The sequence below is a fragment of the Falco peregrinus genome, chromosome 11 (genome assembly GCF_023634155.1).
Source record: "Falco peregrinus isolate bFalPer1 chromosome 11, bFalPer1.pri, whole genome shotgun sequence".
NCBI lineage: Eukaryota > Metazoa > Chordata > Aves > Falconiformes > Falconidae > Falco > Falco peregrinus.
In genome coordinates this window covers 12,448,649-12,472,967 of record NC_073731.1, presented here as the reverse complement: position 1 = coordinate 12,472,967, position 24,319 = coordinate 12,448,649, and the positions used below count along the sequence as shown (strand labels likewise).

General features: G+C 43.9%; 1 protein-coding gene across 2 annotated transcripts in view; it reads left to right on the top strand.

Moving 5' to 3' along the window:
- Positions 1–1,836: 1,836 nt before the first annotated feature.
- MRPS18A (mitochondrial ribosomal protein S18A) overlaps positions 1,837–24,319 on the top strand; it is a 33,210-nt gene continuing 10,727 nt past the window's right edge. Inside the window, exons 1-6 of one of the 2 annotated variants that reach the window (XM_005238743.4) lie at positions 1,838–1,991; positions 2,156–2,187; positions 5,657–5,761; positions 12,689–12,812; positions 13,632–13,698; positions 23,163–23,916. In XM_005238743.4, the coding sequence (XP_005238800.2) occupies positions 1,892–1,991; positions 2,156–2,187; positions 5,657–5,761; positions 12,689–12,812; positions 13,632–13,698; positions 23,163–23,307 (573 nt within the window). In that variant the 5' untranslated portion in view covers positions 1,838–1,891 and the 3' untranslated portion in view covers positions 23,308–23,916. Of the gene's footprint in view, positions 1,992–2,155; positions 2,188–5,656; positions 5,762–12,688; positions 12,813–13,631; positions 13,699–23,162; positions 23,917–24,319 lie in introns of those variants that run through there. The other variant, XM_055816291.1, reaches the window with a different exon arrangement.

The following is a 24,319-nucleotide window of genomic DNA, read 5'->3' as shown; positions in this document are numbered from 1 at the left end:
CTGCATCAAAAATCCTATGACATGTGGAAACTCTTGAAAAGCACATAACCCTCTGTCTACATATCTCTGTGTAGCTCACTATGGTGAGCTAGTGCTGTTCTTACCAACTGTTGGTTTCTATCCCATGAAGAGAGTCACCCCTTCAGTTTTCCACATCACAAGAGCCAAGGAAGCCAGCAGAAGAGATTGCATTTAATTTAACCCATTGAATAAACTCTCCTATTAGATTATTGCAGCCAAACTCCTTCCACTAGGATAAAAGCCTCTATATAAAGAAAAAAAGAAAACAAATAATCTCATAAAAAATGTGACATCGTTATACCACTGTGCCTAGCAATGTTCCTTCTCCTCATAAGGAAGTTATCCCTAGGCTGGATGGCAGTAAATATTTTGTTTGGCTCTTACTTTTAAGCTTTTGGACAAGCTAAAGATCACCCTGATTCTAGAAATCATTATATAGCATAATGCGGCGAGAGAGGAAAAGATCTCTTCCGGCAAACATTCTTAGTCAATTTGTACTCTGAATAACTGGGATGGCCCTGTTTTCATTGCTTGGCATAGAGCACAAGAGTCTGGACAGAAGCCCTGCCTTCATTCTGGCTTCTTCGGAAAGTCCCAAAGTTGACTGCTTAGGTCTGCCACAGAAAGAGATTTGCAAACTAAACTGTTACAAGAAGCAGAAGTAACTGTAACACACAAGGAGGTGGAAGAACTCCTGAAACAGGAAGATCAAATTTTATTTTATGTCACATTTTATATTTTACATCACATTTTAGCTAGAAACTCAGAAAAACATACGGAACATCTCCAACAAGTACTGTTGACCACTGATGGAATAAAATAGCATGAATATCCATCAATGCACATGAACTTCCAAGGGATTTTATCTCACTCTGTTAGGTTTGCTTCCTGGATTTTTTAGAGATGACAAAGAGAATGCAAATAAGCACTTGGAGAAATCCCATGAATGACCTTTGCTGTTGAGTACAACCTTAAGTACACTCTTCATGAAGACGCAGCATTGAATGGTTTATTGGTATCTAAAGTCCCAACTATCTGACACACCCCCTCAACAGGCACCTCTAGACTACCTTCCACCAAAGGCAGGTGGAAGCAGCTAAGAGATGAGGCATGCTAAGAAAGGTGATGGGAAAAGTTATCACTCAGCAGCCTACAAGCTGCCCAAGACATGCCAAAGGCAAGTGACATTAAAACAAAAATGGAAAGCATCTAAACTGGCCTGACTGGTTACAAGTTTAAAGCCTGGCAACATGCCGTTTCCAATCTTCACCTGCCAAATTACACAAGCCAGTGCAGGAACATGCACTGACCTCAGCATCCCTGGCGGAGAGAGATGTGAAACTAGCAGATTTGAAACAAGCCCCTTCCCTGCACCCCACAGCTGGCCTGAAACACCCCAGATACAGGAGTCATCCTGGAGCCTATCCAAACAAAGAGGCCTCTCCACCACATAGTTTAAGCTAAATCACCCCGTGCTCTTCCTCTCACTAGAGAGTCAGGACTCAGGAGCTGTTCCAGGACTGTAGCTTAGGCCTCTGTAACAGGAAGCCAGCACTACCTCTAGATTCACCTCCACCCCAAGCTGACACAAGCTCAAAGAAAAACCCTAAAAAACTCAAACCCCAAAACAGTAACAACAAAAAAACCCTGAAAACAAACGGACAAACAAATGAAAAAAATAAGGAAAACCACTCCAGCGGGGGAATATGCTGGGCAGGGGAATATGCTGGGCGGGGGAACAACAGCCTCCCGCCTCCGCCCTCCTCTCAGGCGACAGGGGCGGGGAAGAGGCGCGCATCAAAATGGCGCCAGCAGAGCCCGCCCCCCCGCCGGCGGAAGCGGGAGTGACGGCACGGCTGGCGACGGCAAGATGGCGGCGCCCAGCCTGCTGCGAGGGGGCTTGAGGCGGTTGTTCACCGGACTCTTTGGAACCGGTTGGGCCTCACCGCCTACCCGAGCTCTCCGGGAGGGTGAGTCCGGGGCTGGCCTCGGGCCGCCCAGTGCTGCCCCACTGCCTTACCGCTGTCGGTAGACACGGTTGCGTTCAGTGTATTTCACCATCTTCCCCCACCGAAAATACTGGGGTTTTTAGGCTAATGGGTCTCATTTTGTCCTCACATCTCTTTTTTTGCAGTCGTGGAGGTGACTGAAGGCAACACGACCACAGTAAGTCCCTGCACCCCTTGTACTTGGTAGCTGCTTTGCCGTTGCTTCTCCATCCTTCAGCCTCCCGTTGTGCCTGTGTGTCCATGTCCGACCCCCAGCCCCCTGCCCCAAGGGGAAAAAAACGGGCAAAAGGGTCGCTTTTCTTCCTGAAAGACATCTCAGGGTGTGAAGGCAAAACCAGGGTGAGTGTGCCTTGTGAGTGCAGGTAAATGGTGGAGGGTTTGGCAGCCGAAGGTCTGATCATCACCTGTTGCTGTTGAGTGCCTCCAGTCAGAGCCACCCATGGGCGCGAAAGCCCTCGCTGCACCGCTGGTAGAGCTGGCAGCCCCGACTGGTTGGGACCCAACGCGCAAGAGGTGATTCTTCAGGTGGGTTTGTTTCTTAAAGTATTTGGCATCATCTTGAATGTGGGCGGACAAGAAGGAGGTTTGCCTAGTGGCTTTGTCACTTCAGCCTAGGCCAGCAACACAATGTGGCATCACAGGATGGCTCTGTGCTAGCTGCATGCCACGCACGTCACTCGCCTTTGATCTGTGTCATGTTTGCTAATCACTATCTGCCGTAGTGACTACAGGTAATACAAAGTTTGCATCTTGTAACACTCTTTGTAAGAAAACATTTTCAGTGAAAGGAAGATCTTAAATACTAAATGAAAACTGCTCCTGAAAATAAAACAGAAGTTCTGAAGGAACTGATAAAAACAACCATTTTCTCAGCTGCAGTTCAAGACAGGATGGAAGAGACCAAAGGAGCAGAATTAGGCTTTTACTTAATTAACACCATGTGATCTATTGTACTTCATGAAGAGAATTGTCATTTTTTAGAAGAAGCACTGAAATTACTGGGGAGGAAAGGAGATTGCATTATTCTGCTCACATATTTCAGTAGCAATCTATGCATTAGCTGGAGATAGGTGGCACAGGTATCTTGGAATGTGTAAATACAGTGAGAGTGGAGCAGGAATTATTTGGTAATAGCTAGAAGACAGTGCGCCTAAATGCTAATGTCTATGAACATAAGTAATAAAGAGGGGACAGACCTTTTTGCTTGCTAATGAAACAGACAAAACCTGTTTTTTCATGCCTTTAAAATTCTGAGATTCCTTCTTGTTGTATTTGTGTTAGTGGATGTTATCAGGTTTGAAACCTGGATGGAGCAGGTTACTTACATTTTAGGTATATAATATCAAATAGAATATGGCAGTTAACAAGACCTCTAGGACTGTCAACAAAAGTAAGTTTAAAGTGTGATAGTAGGTGTGATGGAAAGTCTCTTTTTCTTCAAGTGACAGACTAATCTTTGCCCAGAGACCTGGAAAGAAGAGCTTGTAAGAATGTCCTGAAGTTGTTGTAACCAAAACAAGGGGGGAGTGTGCACACCGACACAACACATACAGTGGAGTGCTGCACTTTGCTGTCAGTTTCCAGTGGGATGTAAATTATAATTGCAAAGTACATTAACTGAGGCTTGAAGTAAAAACAGTATGCAATTACAGTAGCAGAGCACTTCAGAAAAATAAATTTTCCAGGCCCATTGTAGAAGCATAAGGAATATTATATATATTCCTTATATCTTATCATATCATACAGATATTTCTACTGTATGATATCCTAGTATCAATCTAGGACCCGTCAGTGCCCCTAGATGAAAATCTTGTAACAAATGGTGTAAATTGACCAACCAAAGAGGCGATACATTTCTTGGCATATCCTTTGGTCACTCCATTTATCCTGCTCTGCATTAGTCTTTCCTGAATCGATCTTTCTATTCTCATTGTTCTGTGCATGCTTGCTTTTATCAGTATTGAAGGAGGTGTTTGATATGAACCAGAGGAATGAATCCCAGAGAAATCTGGATTTCATCAGCACACTGAGAGTGTACAGCCCCTGTATTCCCTCTTAGTTCTTTAAGGGAAGAGTAATAACTGAGCGGGTTAATAATATGAAAGCACTCAGTAGTTGGGGGAGTAATTGCCAAAATCTGTATACTGAAATTTATCTGAAGAAAAACTGATACTGACATAGCATTCTGAATCTGTATTAGTTTCCAAGATGGAATTACAGTCTGAAGCCAGACTGGCAAGAATCAAGACCAGATACACTAGCTTCCCAAAATATAACTTTACCAATGAATAGAAAATTAGATACTGGCCTATGTTTTGTATTCAAACTGGCTGTTCTACTTGTGGGGGGAGGAATCTTACTTAAAAATTGACAATATTCTCTCTCTTTGAGGTACTAAGATGCTTGAACTACAAATAACTTCAATTTTGCCATCACTAGACAAGGAAGACACAAATCCATGGTGTAAAATAGTTCTGACAGTTCAGCTGGATGTCAGTTTCCCATGTACACTTAACAGAAAAATATCATGCTTTTCTTTTCCCAGGTTTTCCGGCACTGAACCTGATGGTGCAGTCTAAATCAGTCCACTTTTTTCTTCAGAATAACATTGCATTCCACGCATGGTTTCTTTTTAAACTCTGATGTTTGCACTATTTGAGGCTGTCAGTTGGTGTTCAAAATCTGATTTTAATCCTAATTTGACCAGAGGAAACTTCCAGAATACTTTGGAGGAAAAAATGGCTTAGTTTTATTGTCTCTTTTGTCTCTTCAGCTGCAATTTGAGATAGCTCTTGCTTCTATTCGTAAGTCCTCAAAAATGACAAGCGTGCATGTAGATAGACTTCATGTTCCTAACATATCTACATTTAGAAAACAAATGTCTCAAGTTCTTCACACACACCCCTTCTACATCTCTTTGTATGTTACTTTTGAGGAAAAGTGTTAGATGTCACCACTTTGTAGTAATATAGAAAAGATTATAAAATGATCTCCTGAAGGAATTTTTCAGGGAATTAAACTGGATAAAACATTGGTGTATTTTAAAAATAAAAAAACCCAAATAAACAAAACAAAAAAAAAAAAAAGAAAACCACAAACCCACAGACATCTCCTAACAGTTCTTTTGTAAATTTAACTTTTGCTCAGAATTTTCCCTGTTGGTGATTTATAGCAAGCCGCTGCATGTTTTCATTCACGACATGCATCTGCTATTCTGTGACACTCTTTTATGCTCATAAAAAAATGTTCTAAAGCTTTTGGCTAAAGGGCCTCTACAATTTCAAGGCATGGTCTTTCAAAAGACTACTACAATAAATGGAATTCAGGCAAATATGAGAACTTCACACTGACTGTGAACTAGTTTACATTTAGTAAAACATACAAGAATTTACCAAATGGTTCTCTCCGCCCTTTGGATTTGTTCTTCCCCCATATTCTGTGTACATCCAAAGTGGTTGTTAAATTTATATGTAAGTGAGTTGGCATGATGCAGATGCTGTTCCCCTTAAATCTGCTCAGTACTGACCAACGTGATGTGGACTTGATGATAAGTATTCCTCAAGTCACAGGTGCAGGTAGAAGACTAAACTACACCTGATCTTTATATCCTTTGCATTGTTTTCTAGATTGAAGGGAGAATTATAGAGGATGCTCAAGCACCAGCTCCTCCAAACCCCTCTGGCCAGTGTCCCATCTGTCGCTGGAACCTGAAGCATAAGTACGATTACGTGGTAAGTTCCATGAAGGAGCATTCCCTCATCCTCATAGCTAGGTAAATACTGCTGTCAGATCTACATACTACACAGCCTGCCCTTCTTGTCTTTTGCTGGGTGTAGTAAAGATACAACTCCATCTCTGCTTCTCTTGAGTGTAGCAAGGGCTTCCCACATAGTAATTGTTTCCCTTGGCTGATAGTGTTCCTGGCAAAAAGGATGAGCTCATATAAAATAGGAGGTTTGGAATTGTACACATGGCCATCTGATCTGAGGCGGCCATATATATCTCTTTTGTGCCCAGGTGCCTTTCAGCATTGTATTTCCAGGAGACTCAAACTAGAACGCAACATTAATCAACTGATTCAGGCCTGTTCTACCTCCAGAGAGGCCAAAAGACTTGGCTAGATCAATTGCATGTCTTGAAGCACTACAATTTCTCATTGGGTCATTTTCACTAAGGTAATGACTGTTATATATAACTTTCAAAACTCTCGATGGGCATGAAGGAGAGTATATGTGTTTACATCTCTTGCAACAGGAAAAAATAGGTTTGATTAAAGCTTTTTGCAGGAAATGCTGATGAGAAGTTTATTAGTTAATGAGACAATTACTAACACGAAATGTAGAAGATGGCAGGGAAATCCTGTAATGCTTTTAAACAAAAGAACAGCAGTCAAGAACACTTTAGATTAAGAAGTGTAAGACAGAAGATGCAGAATGTAACTTTACAAGAGGTCATTCAAACATGAGAGTTTACAAAAGGACTAAGTGCTCTCCTTGCAAGCTAAAAACCCAGTACTAGAATTAGAAAAGAAGACGACCAGACAGGAACATGCTGATACTAAGATAAAGCCACAGAAAACTCAGAATAAGTTAATGTCATTAGGATTAGAGCGAGGGAGATACAAATGCTTCTGGAGGAAAAGAAATCTTTCTGAGAAAGTGCATTAATGAGACAAGTGGACTGAAAGCCATGTTGGCTGCAGAAAGACTAAGCTGCTCACATGCAGTCCTAGTGCACACACACAAAAGGAAAATTATGTTTTAATATCTAGATAGTAACGGCAATCTTGCAAATGTGAAACAACAGGAAAAAACAGGTACAGAAATAACTTAAGCATTGAATTAGGTACAGATCAGCAGGCCTGGATTGCATGTAGCCCCAGGATCTTAAGGGAAGTAGTTAGCAAATGTATCATTTCACTTGCAGGATTTTTTGAAAGCATTAAAAAAATCCTAAGGAATCACCAAATGGTTTGAAAATAGCAGCTGAAATACTAAGTAGCTGAGAGAGGAAGGAGAATGTTGCTGATGATTATTACTTGGTAAATCAAACACTGCAAATAACCAAGTAAAATGGTACCAACTAGGAGTAAAAACAATAACCTATTGGATAGGATGAATTATGACTCATGAATTACGAATTATGAGTACAGCAATAGTGCCAGACTACAGGCAGGTGAAACAACAGATGTGAGATGTAAATGAAATATCAATTCAGTATCTTTCAAAGCCTGTGTTGCAGAAATCGTTTAGGATCTGAGTGTTGTCAGTGTGATTCGGACTGGATGCAGTATTAAACAGTGAAATATGTTTGGGGCAGGGGAGTATTTAGTGTTCTCTAGTCTCGACAATCTGGAAAGATAAAATATACAGTGAATTTGCAGGTGATAGTAAATTAGGAGAAATGGCAAATACCATTAAGGTATGGAAAGTACTACAAAAACAGATCACATTTGGTTTGTGTTGCCTTCTTTGAATGCAGTGATTTCTTGCAACTCTTCTTCATGGTTGCTGAATTGTGTTGTGATCAAAAACAGACCAATTGCTTAAACTGGAAAATGCTTTAAGGTTAATATAAGTTTTATTTGACTTTTAAATGCGAGGAGTCAAGAGCATGATTAAATTGGGTAGTTCTACAGATTTCCAGCAAGCATTCCATGAGTCACACATCAGCAACTCCAGAGAAACTATAAACTGATGCTCAGGGATGAAAGGAGCCATGGGAGCAGATTAAATCTTGGCAATTCATGTATAGGCTCACTTTCTGCTGCTGTCTGGTAGAAGGCTCTGTTGGCATGTAGAGATAACAGTGCCATCAAGAACTAAAGAAGCAGGTTTTTAGACAGTGTGATGCTGTAGAGCCTGATTTCCAGGATTATAAGTAGGTTGTTGATCTCAACAGGCAACGTAAAGCACGAGTCTTAGGTGTGTTTGTAGACTGAAATAAGGTTATGAGATTTCTTCCACACTTCAGTTTGATTCTCAGATCTTGATTTCTACTGGTCAGTATTGAGGCAAGAGAGAAACCAAATGTGAGGGGAAATCCTTCAGCCACAGTCTTGAAAATCATTGCCTGAGATCATTCCTAAGAAATTGTCGTCCTGAGAGACAAACTAGGAACATGTCCATCCTGGCTGTCATGTAGGTTTTTAAGTGCATATGCTTCTGATGTATGTATATCCAGTACTCCCGCTGTAGAGCAGAGGAAAACCTGGACAAAAAGCTAGAGAGAGCAGTGTGAACTGGCATTTCAGAATTGTAGACGTTTCTTACCTCAGCATGTAGAAGTGTTCCTCTGTGGGGCTGATGAGAACTGGGAGAAATTTCAGTTCTGGAGCAGGCCACCTCTTCTTCTTGAATAACTCCCTTATATGTTTGGATGCTTTGTACCAGTCATGGATTTTCATGGTTCTAAATGTCAAGGTGAATAAAATCTCCCTTTTCTGCACAAAAGCAGTCTGCTATTTTTCTTTGCTGCAGCAGTGATGAGCAGCAGAATCTTTAAATGCTTAAATAATAAAGTGCAAGTATTTAACTCTGTGGGTAATTAAACAGTGGCACCATTTACTTACTGGTGGTTAATTGTCCTAAAAGTCTGTAAATTGAGAACAGCTATTTTTGTTAAAGATATAGCCCAGTTCATACAGCATATAACCTATAATCTGTCTTGGTAAGAGATCAGAATGGATGGATCACAGTGATTCCTTTGAGATTGATAAGCTGAGATCAGTCAGTTGCACAGAAGGGAAAGTGTGAGCTATTTTGCTTGGGAGGCTTGTAATTGGACTGAATGAGGCCCTATGAAAAGGGAAGTGTTGAATTAGCCCCTGAGGGAGCTGAGTAATATGACCTCACAGGACTTTTCTTTTGTCATGTGCAGCTAGCACAGTCTAAAGTAGTGGCATAATGAGTTACTTTGGCTGTCAGAGAACTGGGGGACCAATGTCTCCAAAGTTATTAATCAACTGAACAGGCATTGTGAGCACTAGCAGTTCATGATTCCAACCTGCCTCCGCTGTGGTGTGGAGGGCTGTAGTTGTCTTTGCCAGTTCTGTCCTTAGTCTCTGCTGAGGCTCAGGATAACAGAGCCTAAGGTATAAATTCCCACAGTTTGTGGTCTGTGTGTGTCTGTCCATTGAATCTGAGACCTCAGTTGATTTTTTTCACATCCATTGGAGATAAAAAATTATTTTGGTCATTGTTAGGATGCAGCTGGATTGAAACCTGCAGTCCTGTTATGAAATGCCTGGAGAATGGTGTACAGCTCCCAGGAGTAAGGGAGAAAAGAAAAACTAGACTCTTGTATAACTGGAAATAATGACTGGCAGACTTGCGTGATACAGCTCAGTAGTAATTTGGCTACACAGACAGAACTCTTCTTGTGGTAAATGAAGGTTTTAATGAACCGCATGTAAGCAGTCAAGGATCCTGCTTTTCAGAGTGTCTGCAGATATTAAAATGCAGAGATGCATCTGCATTTTGGTTGCCATCCATTCACAGGAACGTGCTGTACATAGTGTTTCGTTTAGCAAGTTTATCCAGCCCTTTTAGAGGTGAAGGCTAAACTTGTTTTTCGTTTTCCCCCTTATCCACTTCAAATATCATTAGTCTGAGTAGGCAGTAAATATGTCATCTTGCTTTGGCAGCAATGAGAGGAAACCAAACTGCAAGCTTTGCCTATTAGCCCTAGATTAATTAGATCCAAGTTGTTTTCATCAAATGCTGCAGATTACAGGGGTGGGATTCTGGGTCCAGCCTCATGGGAGCTGTCCAGTGATTAAAGCAAATCCGTGGTTACAGGCTTGGCTGTCCACTAGCACAAAATGTGAATTTCATGGAACATGACGGCACCATGAGAACTTGCCAGGCATATTTTTTTCTTTGGCCGCTCTACATACTTGCTTCCCTCCACAGCTGCCCCATAAAGTTGGCTGTACCTGTTTGCTTTCTCCCTGTGGTAAGATGCATCTGTGCAAGTATTCTGGGAGAGGCACCTGGCCTGTTAACTGTGGGGATCTTCAGAAATGGACAAATCGTTTGTCAAGCATGCAGAATTTTAAGCCAAACAGTGTGAGCATAACCTGGAGCTGCAGCGGCTGGGACATAGATGATTTCAGTTAAGAAATGACTGCCACACAAGGGTGTTGGTCAGTTGGTGACACTGTTGATCAGAGATGATAACAGAGAGCAGATTTTCCTGATGTTTTTCCACAGAGGGGAAAAAGAAAGGCTACCTCCCTTTGCTTCCCACCACCCCCCTTTGCATGGAAACACTTGATAACAAGCCTGTGACTCCATGAGGCGTGGTGGTAATATGAAAAATCAGTTGGACCACACACACCCTTCACAAGATTCTGTAGCCTGCTTAGACTTTCACAGATTCAAAGACTGGAACAGCCTCAAATTTGCCATCAGATCCCTTTTTCCTCTTCCCTACAGAGTAATGCAGCAGACTAGTAGAAAAGTCTCGTAAGTTTTTCTTTTTCTAGGCACTTGGAGCTAAACAGCCCTTCTTCACTTAAGGAAGTGGTATGTTTGCGCTAAATGGCAAATTGAGCTGTGGGTGATTTGGAGAACTGGATGGCTAAAGAAGCAGCAAAAGGGGGATGGAGTCTTGCTCTGGCTTCCTGAATCCAGTCCAGTGCATTTCAGGAGGGGCTGAAAGTCAGTGCCCTTGGACTGTTTGGCTGGCCTCCGTCCAGTTTCCAATGCAGCTGGCACCAACTGTTCCCCTGGTTACTGTTCTCATTGGCAAGGCCATGTATTAGCTGGGCTGAGGACACTTTGCTTCCGTTTTAACCACAGAAGGCCTCTCAGGAACTTGCTGCTAGTTGCTCAGCTATGCTTTTCTTGTTCTTCGGGTACAGCATCACTCTGTATGGTGGTTGATAAGTCATTCTGTATCAGTGAGAAGTTGCCTAACCTGCCATGTTTTCAAAGGAGCTGGATCTGAAAGTCAGTCTGAACACATCCGTTGTAGAAAGGAAGCCAGATAAGGGAAGACGGAAATTGTGTTATTGATTGTGTTGTGGTATTAGTGAGGGTGGGATTGAAGGTGGGGAGGGGTGGGGGACAAAAAAACTGAAAAACCCAAACCAACAAAAAAACCTCTAAATTTTGACTGCAGCACTTGTATGACAGCATCTGTCAGAATCGGTCATTACCAGAAAGCCATGTTGAATTCCAGCAGCCCCCTTCAGAGCTGAGCTGGTCTTGTGCAGTGGAAGTGGATGTATAATTCCTAGATAGCTAGATTCATTTTATATCCACTTGTGATTGTTTGATTTTGCAAGGCTAGGATGAAGCTAGGAGTGGTCCATGGAGCTCTTCATAAAAGAACAAACATATGGGGGTGGGAGTAGGTCTGTGAATCTGTAACAGGCAGAGTCAGGGTCACCCAACATGAAAAGCAACAAGTACTCTTTGTTCTTGCCTGTTGCTGTTGACAGAGAGTGTGTAAAGTGCTGTCGTACCTCGTATGAATTCTCATTCTGTCAGGGTGCTTGCTGGCAGCTTGCTGAACATGCTTACAACAGCAGCGGAGAAGTAAACTCTACCAGCAACAAGTCTGTCAACAGGTAGGGGAAGAAACGAGCACAAAGTCTCCAGGGGCCTTTTGGGCCAACTTATGCTGATGTCAGCATGTCAGGGGGAGCTGTCTATATCGGCCTGAGGGGTAGCTTTGCACTGGTGCTGTATGTGGAAATGGAGAGCATGTATCAAAATACTGCGCTGCTATACTGTTAACAGTTAATGGGACACTTGTGCAACAGCTGTTGCTGCTGTGTTTAAAAATTTTTCATCCCAGGCCTGTGATACTATCTGATCCTAGAGGTCCCTTTAATTGTTTTTATTAAGAGTGCTTTACATTTCCAGAGCTGTGACCATTGGAAAGGTCAACAGCAGTGTAATTTCAATGATTCTTGAACCACAGACAAACCCTCGGCATGCTCTGAATGCTCCTTCCATCCAGCATGGCTGTAACAGCCCCACCTAATGCATGCAGTTGAAGAGCTGAAGGCAGCAATTTATCCTGTTAGGTCTTTCTCATCAGCACACGTTCTTTTCATACAAAAAGCTTCTTCATGCAAGATCTTGGATCATTTCCCTGCTCTCCACCCCTCCAAAGAGACATGAGAGAAGTTCCACCATGGGAAACTGGATAAAAGTTTGAGGAGTAGATAGCAGAGAACAGTCCTGCTCTGAGGGAACAAGGAGGGGGCCAGAGGTGATCTAACAGATCTGTGACCTTTAGGATAGCAGCTGTGACGGCATTTCAAGTTGTGTAAACATTATCCATCTGTAGGTCTTGTGTAACTGCCTGACTACCTAGGACACATTATCTTAGCTAGAATCTTGGAGCAAGCAACAGTAAAGTAGCAGGGATTGCAGCTGACATCATGTGTTTACACTAGTGAAGTCAAGGGAAGACTCAGACCATCTGAGTGACCTTACTGCGCTAAGCTGGCAGGCATAGTGACAGCAAGCAAAAGCCCCTTGTTGTGAAGCTGCAGCCAAAATGCGTAGGAAGGAGTCATTGTTTTGTTTTGCTTTGTTTTGAGTTCTGTAGACAGCACGAGGGTCAGCCCAACACCTAAGAATCACAGCAGCTAAAGTAGCTATAGCACTGATGGATTTGCCCTTCTCTTGCTCCTTCAGGACGTCTTGCTGCTGAGTCAGTTTATCCGTTCTGATGGAGGGATGCTGCCACGAAGGATCACAGGCCTCTGTTTGGAGGAGCACAAGAAGATTGCTGTCTGTGTGCAGATGGCTCACCGTGCAGGTACCTAGCCTCCTCCTGAGACAACCCCTTACTGTGGGGTACCTATAGAACCCCTTGAGAGGGGTCTCCAACCCAATTGGTATAGCTCAGTGAGATGTCATTGTCCAGTCACCCAGCAAACTTGTTATAGTCCAAGTGCTGGGACAGGATGATGGACTAGAGGCTACTCCTTCCGCTTTCTATGTGTCTTGGCTCCTGCCTTGGCAGCAGACATTTATCCCTTTAGATGACACTGCCATTGCAGAAAGATCTGGGAAGTGGCTCAGTCTCTAGTAACTAATGATTAATACCAGCTTCTGAAATCACTCAATTTAGCGTAAGCTTGACCAACCCCATTAATAACATGCACAGTCTACCATCTGCCATGTGAAGAATTTTTTTGCTATACCCTAGGAGTGGGACCAAGGTTGACATAGTTGGAGTGTTGAGCTGATCTTTGTGTGTGGTACCTGAGTTGTATCCAGGTTAAATAGACTGAGGATTTTAATGGTCAGATTTTCATCCTGGAGATAGAATCTGATTGGACACCAGTGGCCTGTGCCATCTCAAAAAGCCTCTTCATTGAGCCCAAGTGGCTGTGTCTTCGGTGTGTATTTCCTCTCTGTACCCAGCAGAACCTTCTAGCATCTCTTTGGCTGGAGTGCAGGTTCAAGCAATGACATAAAATACCCTTTCTACTGTAGTTTTTTGAGTTTTTGCTGTGCTCTTCTAATACGGACCTGGGTTGCCTGGCTTATGAAGTGTAATGTAATTTCTAGATGCTGTAGAGGCAAGGAGACACTGCAAAATATTCTCACGCCTTTCTTTTTTTTGTTTCAGGTTTGTTGCCAAACCACAGGCCTCCACTTCCTGAAGGGCATATTCCCAAGAAACACAAGTTGAACAGGTGAATAGTCTTGTCTTTCCACATCTTTTTTTTCAGGAGTAGATTGGAAGAGGAAAAGCAGTTCCTTATAACTAGGTAAAACATGCCTCAGGCAGCAGGGCTTATAAAGAGTACTCACAGTATTTCGGAGAAGGAGAGTCTGTCATGATATTCTCTTGTCAGTCTTTTAAGGACAAACCACATCTCATTCAAAGCATTTATCCCCACAGGATTAAAACTGCCACACGTGTTAAGAGTCTGCCCTCCCTTCTTCAGCTGTGCTCACCCTCCTTATAACTCACACTCAGTAGGCAGTTGCAGGAGGATGCCACTGAGATGGAGTCCCAGCCTCACAGAGTAGTTGAGGTTGGAAGGAGCCTCTGGACATAGTCTAGGCCAAGCCCCCTGCTCAAGCAGGATCACCTAGAACAGGTTACGTAGGTCTACGTCCAGTCAGGTTTTTAATATCTCCAAGGATGGACCTTCTGCAGTCTCTTTGGGCAGCTTGTTCTGAAGAACCACCCTCATAGTGAAACAGTTTCCTTATGTTCAGACAGAATTTCTTGTGTTTCAGTTTGTGCCCATTGCCTCTTATTCTGTTACTGGGCTCCACTGGGAAGAGCCTGGCTCTGCTTCTTTACACCCTCCCTTGAAGTATTTGTGAACATTGGTAAGACCCCTCTGAGTCATCTTTTCTCCAGGCTGAACAGTTGTTCTCTCTTAGGCTTTTGGTGTCTGGCCCCTGACAGCAGGAGGGTGCCCAGGAGCGGTATCAGCAGTGAGCAGGGGGCTGAGCAGCCAGCAGGGTCCCATGACAAGCCTGTTCCCCTCTGCCCCATCCCTGTTTCCCCCAGTCAGTGATTTGCTCTTTGCCTGCCCTTGCTATGCAACAGGGTCTCGTCCCCCTTCCTGGCCTGAATGGCCCCTGGCCTTTGGTGGGCGAAGGGAAAGCCTGTGGCTGCCTCCTGCTCGGTGCTGGGCGCTCAGAGGTGCTAATCCCCTGTTTATGACCTCACACTCTGTTTCCATGGGAATGCCAGAGCGGTTTATGAACCTCGCATTAGCAAGCTGTGGGGTTACCAGAGGCCATGGGGCTGTTGCTGGGAGAGCTTAGGCTGCAGGGCTAGGGATGGCTGGAGACTCCTACATTTCAGGTCTTAAGCTCTTGGAAATGTCCCTTGGATGCTGGCAGGCTGTGTACTGGGTATCAGTGAGGATCAAATAAGAGGACTCCACATTTGATGTAGCCTTGTAGCCATCAGATATTTCAACTCTGAAAACCTCTTTCCTGTGTCTTACAAATCTTTGGGATTCTTTAGAGGCTGTGTCTATTTAGCAGCTGTGGGGTGGAGCACATTATCTAGTTCACATTCACATAGCAACCCTGCAGAGCAGGTTGAGACAGGAAATGGTAAATCCTTTATCTTGCTAGAATCACACCAGGACTCCAGATTAATGCCCTGACTCTTAGAATTGTTCCATAGACTGGTATAGTGAGAACAAAGAATGGATACCTCTGGATACGTTCTACATGCAAGTAGATGTGCTGCACCTCTAAAATTAAGAGATTTAAATTGGAGATTAGTATCAAAGCCCTCCCTATTGCATTGCTAGTCCTTCCCTACACCACCCTTGTGGTTTTTTTGTCCCAGCAAGGGAACGTAGCAAGCAGGGTGGAAGCAGAGTTTAGAAAAAGAGAGCAGAGCTGTTGCTGAGGAGGTGGAACAGCATTGAAACAGGCAGGCTTTGGAGTCTGGGTTGAGACAGGAGAATGAGATCAAGAAATTGGATTGAGCATTTTGATGGTGGGGCTGGAACTAAACAAATGAGTCCCAGAGCCAGGATAGAGTGCAGGGGCACTTCAGAAGTGCTCTCCTGGTCTCTCATGATACTGTCTTCTCAGCATACTGGAAGGGGAAAGCTCTTCATGTTGGACCCTTGCAAAATCTTTGCCATTGCGGTTATGTGAGAGTTTTGACTGTGTGTACCCCTGCCTGCACCTCCTGCATGGCTCTCTGGAACCACATAAGGCAGGGGATACAAATTTATTCCTTCCTCTAGCACCTCATCAAAAGTTTCCCACATAAATGAATTGTCTAATCTTACCTTGTCTTTGCGTCTGTACTTGTTTCTAAGGCTTTCTGTAAGTCTGTAGTAATTTGGGAAGCACTCAGCCTGTGGTGCTGCCAGATGCAAGTGAGCTGACAGGGAAGGACAGGGGCAGAACTGGGCTGGGACTTTTGAGTGGAACAAGCTGCCTTGTTCAGTGCCATGCGAACATGACCAGGTCATCCTCTAATCCTGTCTGGTATAATGTCAGGGCCGCACACCTAACTTAATCTGTTCCTTCACTGTGTTTGTGTCTGCTGTGTTTGTAAGTGCTAGTTCAAGAAGGGATCAACAGGATCTAGGTAGAGCCTATTACAGCAGGCAGTACATTACACAGTTAAGTAATATATTTTTCAAATCCTTGAGCTTAAACTCTTCTTGAGATCACTGTATTGACTGCTCTAGTTGTTTTTACCTCCCTGCTTAAATGAGAGGTAATAGTGCCTTTTTGCACTGCTGCTGTAGCCCTAGGAATGCCAACAGGAAGAAACTGAGGTGCCTCATAATATGCTTGGGCCCCTTGTAAAAGCTCTTCCAAGACAGAAACACAGGTAATGTACATTCCTTAATGTCAGTTTAACCAGTCCTTGTGGTCTCTAGCTCCGCCTGCAGTGATGGCTTTTTCCTTGCTCTGCCAGTGGGTCAACTCTGAGTGTGGTGTTGAAATAGGCTTTTCTGTACCCCATCCCCTCCAAAATAACCCTGACCAGCCACACTTCAGGAGCAGACTGAAGTGCCAATATTGCAGGTGCTGGAACTATTGAATTGCTATCAGCTCCTTGAGGGACTTTTAACCTGTTCTGTGAAGGAACCAGGGATCCTGGCACAGCAGCTTGCCCATTGCTGTGCACTGATGCTGGCAGAGGTGAAAGAGGCATCACTTTCTTGGCTCTGCAGGAATCTGGTCCTCCTTGATCAGAAGAAAGTAGTCATGCAGCAACAAGCCAGCGAACAGAGACAAACTTGTATCAAGGCTGCAAATTGAGATGGATAGTTCACACAGGTGGCTAATAGTATCCAGTATACTGAGATTTTAGTCCATTCCCAGTCACATGGCCTCCATTCCTGCTGACTCCTGCTTGCTCACCTGCACTTACTCTCTTGCCATCAGGAGTTTGCATTGCACATAGAAGAAAGCTTTGTATACAGAAGACAGTTCCTGCTGTCTTAAAATAGGAAGGTGCAAGGTGAAAAGAACAGAGCACTGTAAAGGCATATAGTCTGTCTCAAGACTGTGACAATAAGCTTTGCCCTGATGAAGGACAGCATTTCTCTCAGAGTCTTATCTGTACTTTTGTGTGCTCATCCCTTCTGCTCTGAATTCCCTCTCATTACCCCTGTAATCAATCCAACTCTTCACTCTGAATTTAGACATCTTTCACTTTTTTGAAGAGGGGACTTACAAGAAGTCACTGGCTACTCCAGATGTTACCCCACATACTTCTGTGAGAATTCCTACCGTCTGGGGACAGAAGAATCTTACGCTGAGCTGAAGAATGTTTTGCTGATGGTAGGGCTCTTGACATTAGACTTGCACCATCAGCTGCTAGAATGACAGGACCAAGATGAAAGCCTAAGATAACCTTGGGGACTGATGTCACTCACACCACCTGAGACTGAAGGAGATGCATGATGGGGAGTGTAACTTGAAGCAGGAGTCAGAACCCAACACCTCTACCATAATACAGACCTGAGCATTCACTTACTGCATGTAGACTCAGAGCAGCAAGCCCTGCCTGGCTGAAGTCTGGCAGATTACTTCATTTGGATGAGCAATCCCTTTCATTTCTCTCCAGTCTTGCAAAGCTCTTGTTGATGCTCCCTTTGGCCAGGCTTTTTCCAAGGTTGTGTCAGTATTTTTGAGAGCAGCTTCATCTGCTGCCGAAAGAGGGACAGACCAGCTTGATGAAAAACTGCTTTGCCTTGCTCTTTGCCCCTGAGGCAACATACAGGCCAGCTGCATGGGACAAACCCTGTGGCACCTGGGCAAAGGTGCTAAGGAAGTACATAAAAAAGGGTTGAGGAGCTGTGTTAATGTATACTTTTGAGAGTGCCAGAAAAGCTGCTCTTCAGCTTTTCCTTGGCTGCACTTGTGGCCATCTTGGCCAGAATGTTTGGCCCATATCACAGTCACCCTGTATAAAATGAGCGCCCTTAAAATACAAAGTGTCTGGCATGCACTGGCTAGCACCTAGCTGAGATTAAAATGTAACATGCCACTGTATGGAACTATCAGCAAACTGTCTTCTTTTAACAAGGGTCAGGGGTGCTTCCCTGCTGTTGATCTAATCATGTGAAGTATGGATTTATCATCCAGAACCCCTCTACGTGCTCTGCCTCTCCAGAAGGTGTTCTGGTGCTTATTCAGCGATGTTCTCCAAAAAGCAGAATTCCTGCTCTATTTTCTGAAGTGTTTTTATTGTCTCCGTTGTACGAACTTTGGACATTCCCTCCTACATGCCCCAGCTTTCTCTGCAGAGAGGTGAGAATTTCCCTGCTTTGCACTGGGTCACTTGGCAGCTGGCCTCTGCCTACCCACCCCATCTCCCAACCTTGTTTCTACTACTGGAATGCAAGAGGAAGAGCAGAATGCTTTGGGAAGTAGCGGCTTGCAGATCCCGCCTTGTTCTTGGTTAGCCAACTTTCTGACAGAGTATGCAATCAGCCATCCAGGATGTAATATAATGTAGAGGAGGAGACTGGGAACTGCAGAAGGTATAACGTGAAAGTGAAATGCCAGTTTGAGCCAAGCTGTGTGGTCCTGGGTGTGGTAGGAGATGTAGGAGAACACCTTGTGGTTAGAATTCAACTGGGGAGTGCTCCACAGCGCTCTCTTCTACCCACTGCAGTTGGGACACTGTCCAGGTGAGACTTACCATGATATTTCATATTCCTTGGACTTCAGTTCTTTGCCTTTCTGCTTTCTGCCTAATTTATTTTTGACAGCAGAAGCTCATGAACGTTATCACTTGACTGCTTTACTAGCAGTGGGTGCTTTTGAAGAAATACAGCCATGGGAGTACCTACATCATCAACTCTTGAGTCTACTGTCCTTCCCCTTCTCTTCCATATTATTTGTCTGCAGAACCCGGACATGTAAAACCAATGAAGTTTACCCCTGTTGATGTAGAATTACTCCCTGTAGTTCATTTTCTCACGTTTGGCCTAGTCTGGGGCTTTCACTGTTTCCAAGGGATGATTCCACAAGCAAATTTGTCTTGCAGCGAAGGATTGTCCCCCCATCCTTTGCCTGAATTCTCACTTTCATAACTTCCTGCTGTGATTTCTGCATCCATTTGGGCTCCAGCCTGGCATGCTGCAGAAACAAAATATTTTCACTAGCCCATGAAGCCAAGGAAGTTCTCAGGAGTTTCACCAGCACTGCATGGAGTGACTGACTGTTCTGGTATTCCAGAGTCTTGTCAGCACAGGCCACCACACACCAGAACTGTTTGGGAAATGGTCAAACACAGCTGCAGGTCAGACTTCTGTCCTTGGTTTCAGGAATGGAAACTTGAATAGCTCAGCAGTTTTCTTTCCAGCATGGAGGTTGTTACATGGATAGTGTGCACTAACACTCTATCCAGAACAGTCACTAAGTTCAAGCCAGCGTGTAGATGCACTCTTAATGAGAATATAGCACTCATTTTCCTCTGGCAGGTCCAAAATACTGATTGAAGTACAACACTGTGAAGTTGTTCCCATTCCAAAAGGACTAAAGGATGTCACAGGTTCCCTGAGGCTGGGCTTTGTCAGCAAGAGATGCTGTAGATGAGGGAGTACATGATTTTGAGTGCTCAGCTGCCACTCCATTTTCAGCTTCCTACTGGCAGAACAGAAGTTGGCACAGATAATATCCAAGTCAATCCTTCCTCCATCACCTGAACTGAAGAAGTTGCTATGTGGTAGGAAAGAGGCAGGTTCCATATGAACTCCTCATGAATTACAAAGTTCTCGGGCTCTGTGGACACCTCTCGTCCCTGGGAGCAGAATCTGGTTTCACTGCTATCAGCATTTCACTCCAGCAGCATGTGGTTTCTCTCATCTGCATGGAAACTCTTCTGTGCATAGCATGAGAATTCAAAAGCAAAGAGCCAGAGTGGCTGCAGGTGAGCAAAGCCAAGAGGTGTCACGGGAAGGGATGTGGCAGGGAGGAGGCAGTCTTGCCAGCACTTTGATCGAGTGCTTCCTGCAGTCTGTAGCCCTCTGCCTTCTGCTCTTAATCCAAACAAAAGCCAGATTGAAAAAGTTCAGTGAGGGTTCAGAAGTTCAGCCTTGAACTGCACCAACGTGGCCTTTGCTTGGGCTGTGTGCAGGACTGCATTTGCCCCATGGGTAGATCATTTCCCTTACCCAGCACCTGGAAGCCCTTTGCCTGCTCCTGGGTGTTAAGTGGCAGCCTCTGAGTGGGAAGGCTTTGGGGCCTCGCCTGCCCACTGAGTAAAATCCATGGAAACAGGCCTCCTTATGCCACAGAGATTTTAGGTGATTGCAGTGGCTGCAGGTGACTAACTGCAGTTGTTTCCGTCCTCTTTATATCTTGCCTTTTCCCATCAGGGAAATCCCACCAAGATTCCCATCATGCTTTATCCAAACTACTCATTTATGCAGCTGGAGTCTAGGGATTCTGTTTTTTGTCCAGGATCCTGCCATACTGAAGGGGGCAAGCAGAGCCCTGAGGTGAGTAGCCAGTCCCCAAGATTGGCAGTTCTGCCCCCCTTTGTCCATACTGAGAGCTCTGCACTCTGAGATAACGGGTTAGGAGGCTGCCGACCAGCTGCATTTGGCATCCACATGGAGGCTGTGTCCTGACAACCCTTGTCTGGTTGAGAAAATTCAGACCATCTGCCAGTGTGTGTTTGTAGGTTATTATAAAAACTCCTCAAGGCAAACCGTGTGGTTGGATACAATGGAAGGTTGGGTGACTTGGCTGGAAAAGAGGGTACACTACCTTAAATGGACAGCAGAGTTTGCAGAAACATCCTGTGTGCTGGGCTTTGAAGCTCTCATATGTGAGTTTTGTGGATTGTTTTTAGTCTCAGAAAAAAAAAAATATCTGTGAAACAGTAGGAACTGGGGTTAGTCAAAGAGAAAAAGGAATTTTGTAGACTGACTGCTCCCAGGCATCAGGCTTTTGCCACTGCTGAATCAAGGTGGTAAAAAAAAAAAAAAAAAAAAAAAAGGCAGCAAACAAAATAGGACAAGTTTGAGTTTGGGACAAAGCAAGTATTAAAAGCGCTAAAAGCAAATGTGCTCCAGGAAGGGAAAGCGTCCAAATGTCTGTTTCAGCTAACAATGAAAAGCCCCAGCCTGCAGTCCCCAAAGGAAGCCAAAAGCCTGGACCAGAGGGCTGGATTAGACCTGCTCAAAAGAGAAATAACAAAAGCTTTAAAATCAGGCCATTACTAAATCCTCCTTCCTATGCAGAATTGGGGTGTGCACTTCCAGCCCCCACACAGAAACAGAGGGATTTCTTAAAAAGCTACTGTCTGTCTAAACCTGCACACAGCATTGATGTGTATCTGTCTCACATTCACACATTCACTTCTCTCCCAGTGAGATCATTTATTATCACGGGAGCACTTTCCCATAAGCATGTGGACACGTGACCAGAACTGCACTTGGCACGCTGATGCATTAAAACAATTTGGGATTTTTTTTTTCCTCTTTCACTGTAAGTGCAGTCTTGCAATACCAAAACTTGTGCTATAGACCTCCCCCTGCAGCAAGGGGAATATGAAAAGAAGGGCCGAGCCCCATGTGCCCATCTAATACCCCTGCAGCTTCTCCCAAAGGAGCTGCCTTGCCATGGTTCTTTGCCAGATTCCAAACTGGGGACCTGTTTGGTCTCACTGAACTCCCCTTGCATGTGAAATGAAAGGCAAGAGAAATTAGAGTCCTGTCCTGATGTTGTTATGTAAGGGATTCCACTAATGCACTAGCATAACATTGAAGGTCAAAAGAGACTAATATAATGCATACATAGGAGAAGAAGTGGCTGTATCTTGCTCGATACCTTTTCCCAGATTCCCTCCTGCTGTTGCTTCTAGGTGTTTAGTTAACTAACATAAACTTTTCAAAGCAAAAGAAAAGCCTTTTGGAAGTGGCTTCGTTTCAGTAGCAGGTACTTCCAAATATGATTCTTTTTTCAATTTGTGCTGTTCAGGATTGCTGAGGAAGAAAAGTGCTAGGAAAACGGGCTTGCTGTTACATAGTCTGTGGCTGCCTGGCATAGCAAGCTTGCTTTGTAGTTCTCAGGAATGTGCCAAATGCCTTCAAACAAATGCACTACATGGTCTCTGTCCAAAGTTCCTAATATCTCGAATTTGCACGATGCAAAATAAAAGGTAACAAAGCTGTTTGGGGAGAGGATGACTGATTGAGGTTACATTAAGACCATGGGATTACTCAACCAGAGGCATGCAAACATCGCTGGACAAAGTTTATCAGTCTGTTCCAAATTCTAATTTGTTAGAGCATTGTTTGTGCAGATTATGCTAGGGTTTTACTTTGGATCTTTATTGTCTGAAAAGACTCCTCTTTCTCTCAGGACCTCTATTCCCCTCTCTACTGGTAGCAAAAGATTTAAAACCTAACAAAACTCTAGGCCACCCAGCCACAGGGTAAGATTTCCAGTAACTGATTCTGGATCTGAAATCCCCTGCCTGTTTGCAAAGCCAAGTCTAAAACTTCAAATGGTAAAAAACAGAGCATATTTGCCAGACGTTGCTCTTCACAGAGATTTGTAGTTTTGTGATGATAATTCCATTCTAGTACCTCTTACACTGTAGGTTCTGACTTCCTGCACCAGCAAGCTGCAGTAGTATTGTACAGAGAACACTAAAGCAAAGTTGGATGTATGAAAATACAAGACTAGGACAGAAACCCATCACATGCAGAAGAAATAACCGATTATCCACCAGAAGTAAACTAATCCCTTTTTAGAGACTTTATTTCTCACAGAGTTTAGCCTTTGTAATTTGTTTACCTTATTGAGGCCAGCTGTTGAAATAACACCTCCCATAGAGGCTGGATGCATTCAGTCTTGGACTTAGTTGCAATGAAGGGGTTTGGCACTCCAGTTTCGCTACAGGTGGACAACTTGCCAGCAGCCTGGAGACTACACCTGATTTGTAAGACTGGAAGTCAAGCAGGTGCCAGGGGGTTCAGTGCAGAGGTGCAGCTCAGAAGTTCCAAAACAAAGAAAGATTCCTTTCCAGTGGCCCTTTCTGAATTGAGGGGGCTCTGCTCATCGTTATTCCTTTTATAAAGAGGCATGTGTGGAGGCAAAGGCTACAGTGCCTGCTCCTGCTTCAGTTGGAACCTCTTCTCTGTGATCACTCTCAAGCTGAAATGCATTTGTGTTTTTTTGACAGGTATCTGACCCGCTGGTCCGTCAGATCTGCAAAGCCTATCTGGAAGAGGGGCCCTAAGTGGTGCAAAAAACCTCTGCCAGTGGGACACCCTTTGCTGAAGGATAATGTCAAATATACACACAAGCCTCTCTGTTTAAACCACTAGTGGACAGAACTGGCATAGTCAGTAAGCACAGCTGTTTCCCACTGTTCTGCTTTTTTTGCAAGGTTGTCAGTATCCCCAGTTTTCTTATGCCAAAACTCTCATTAGTACTCTATACTGTCTCCAGTGAATGAGCTGCAACCTGCTCCTCTAGCAGAATACAAGATTTAGCAAAGCAAAGTTCAGTGTGCAGAATGATTTGGAGAAAGGAGGGGCAAAGACTTTTACCTCAAAGCTGGAAAGGATCTGAAGGCTTTTGTTTCATCGTGGTTCACGACTGGGTTTGGAAAAGCATGTTTCCCACTTTTTCCAACAATGAATGGTGATTCCCCATTAACCTGTGTTTCAGCTCAGATCTGCCTCATTTGGGCTTTTATACCTGTGACACTAATGGAAGTAAAAGTCTCCTGCAGAACTGTATTTCCTTGGCAGTAACAGAAATTGTTATGACTACCGAAATTATTTTTTTTAATTATCTGTACTATCCATAATTTGCAGCAGAACACCTATGGCAGTGGTAAACAGACATGTGTATCTTACACGTCCCCTTAAGGATTTCTGGCTTGTGCTTCACTCCTGGATCTAGAAAATACAGAATGTTGACATCCTTGATGACTTGGCCTGTGATTTTTTCCCCATGGAAATACATTTGCCTTAAGTCTTCCATATCGGTGGTATGGCTGCTTCCTGGGATAGTTTGGGCCTGATAGATGCGCATAATTTTCCATGCTCTAACTAAAAGGTGGCACCATTTCTCTCCTTGTATAGTAGTACATGCACGTACCTTCCACCTGCTGACCACTGCTACTCGAGATGTGCTACTTATGGGCCTGGTATGAAAAGGTCATTACATTTATCAGGGTCATTATGGCTTTGGCTACGTTTCTTTGATATTTGTCTGGGGGCTACAGATCAACACAGCTTATTTATATACTACTATGCCACTTAACCTTGTACTGCTTTTGCTAATACCTGTCAGCATGGACAGGAACAGAGAGTAAGGATAAACACGTTT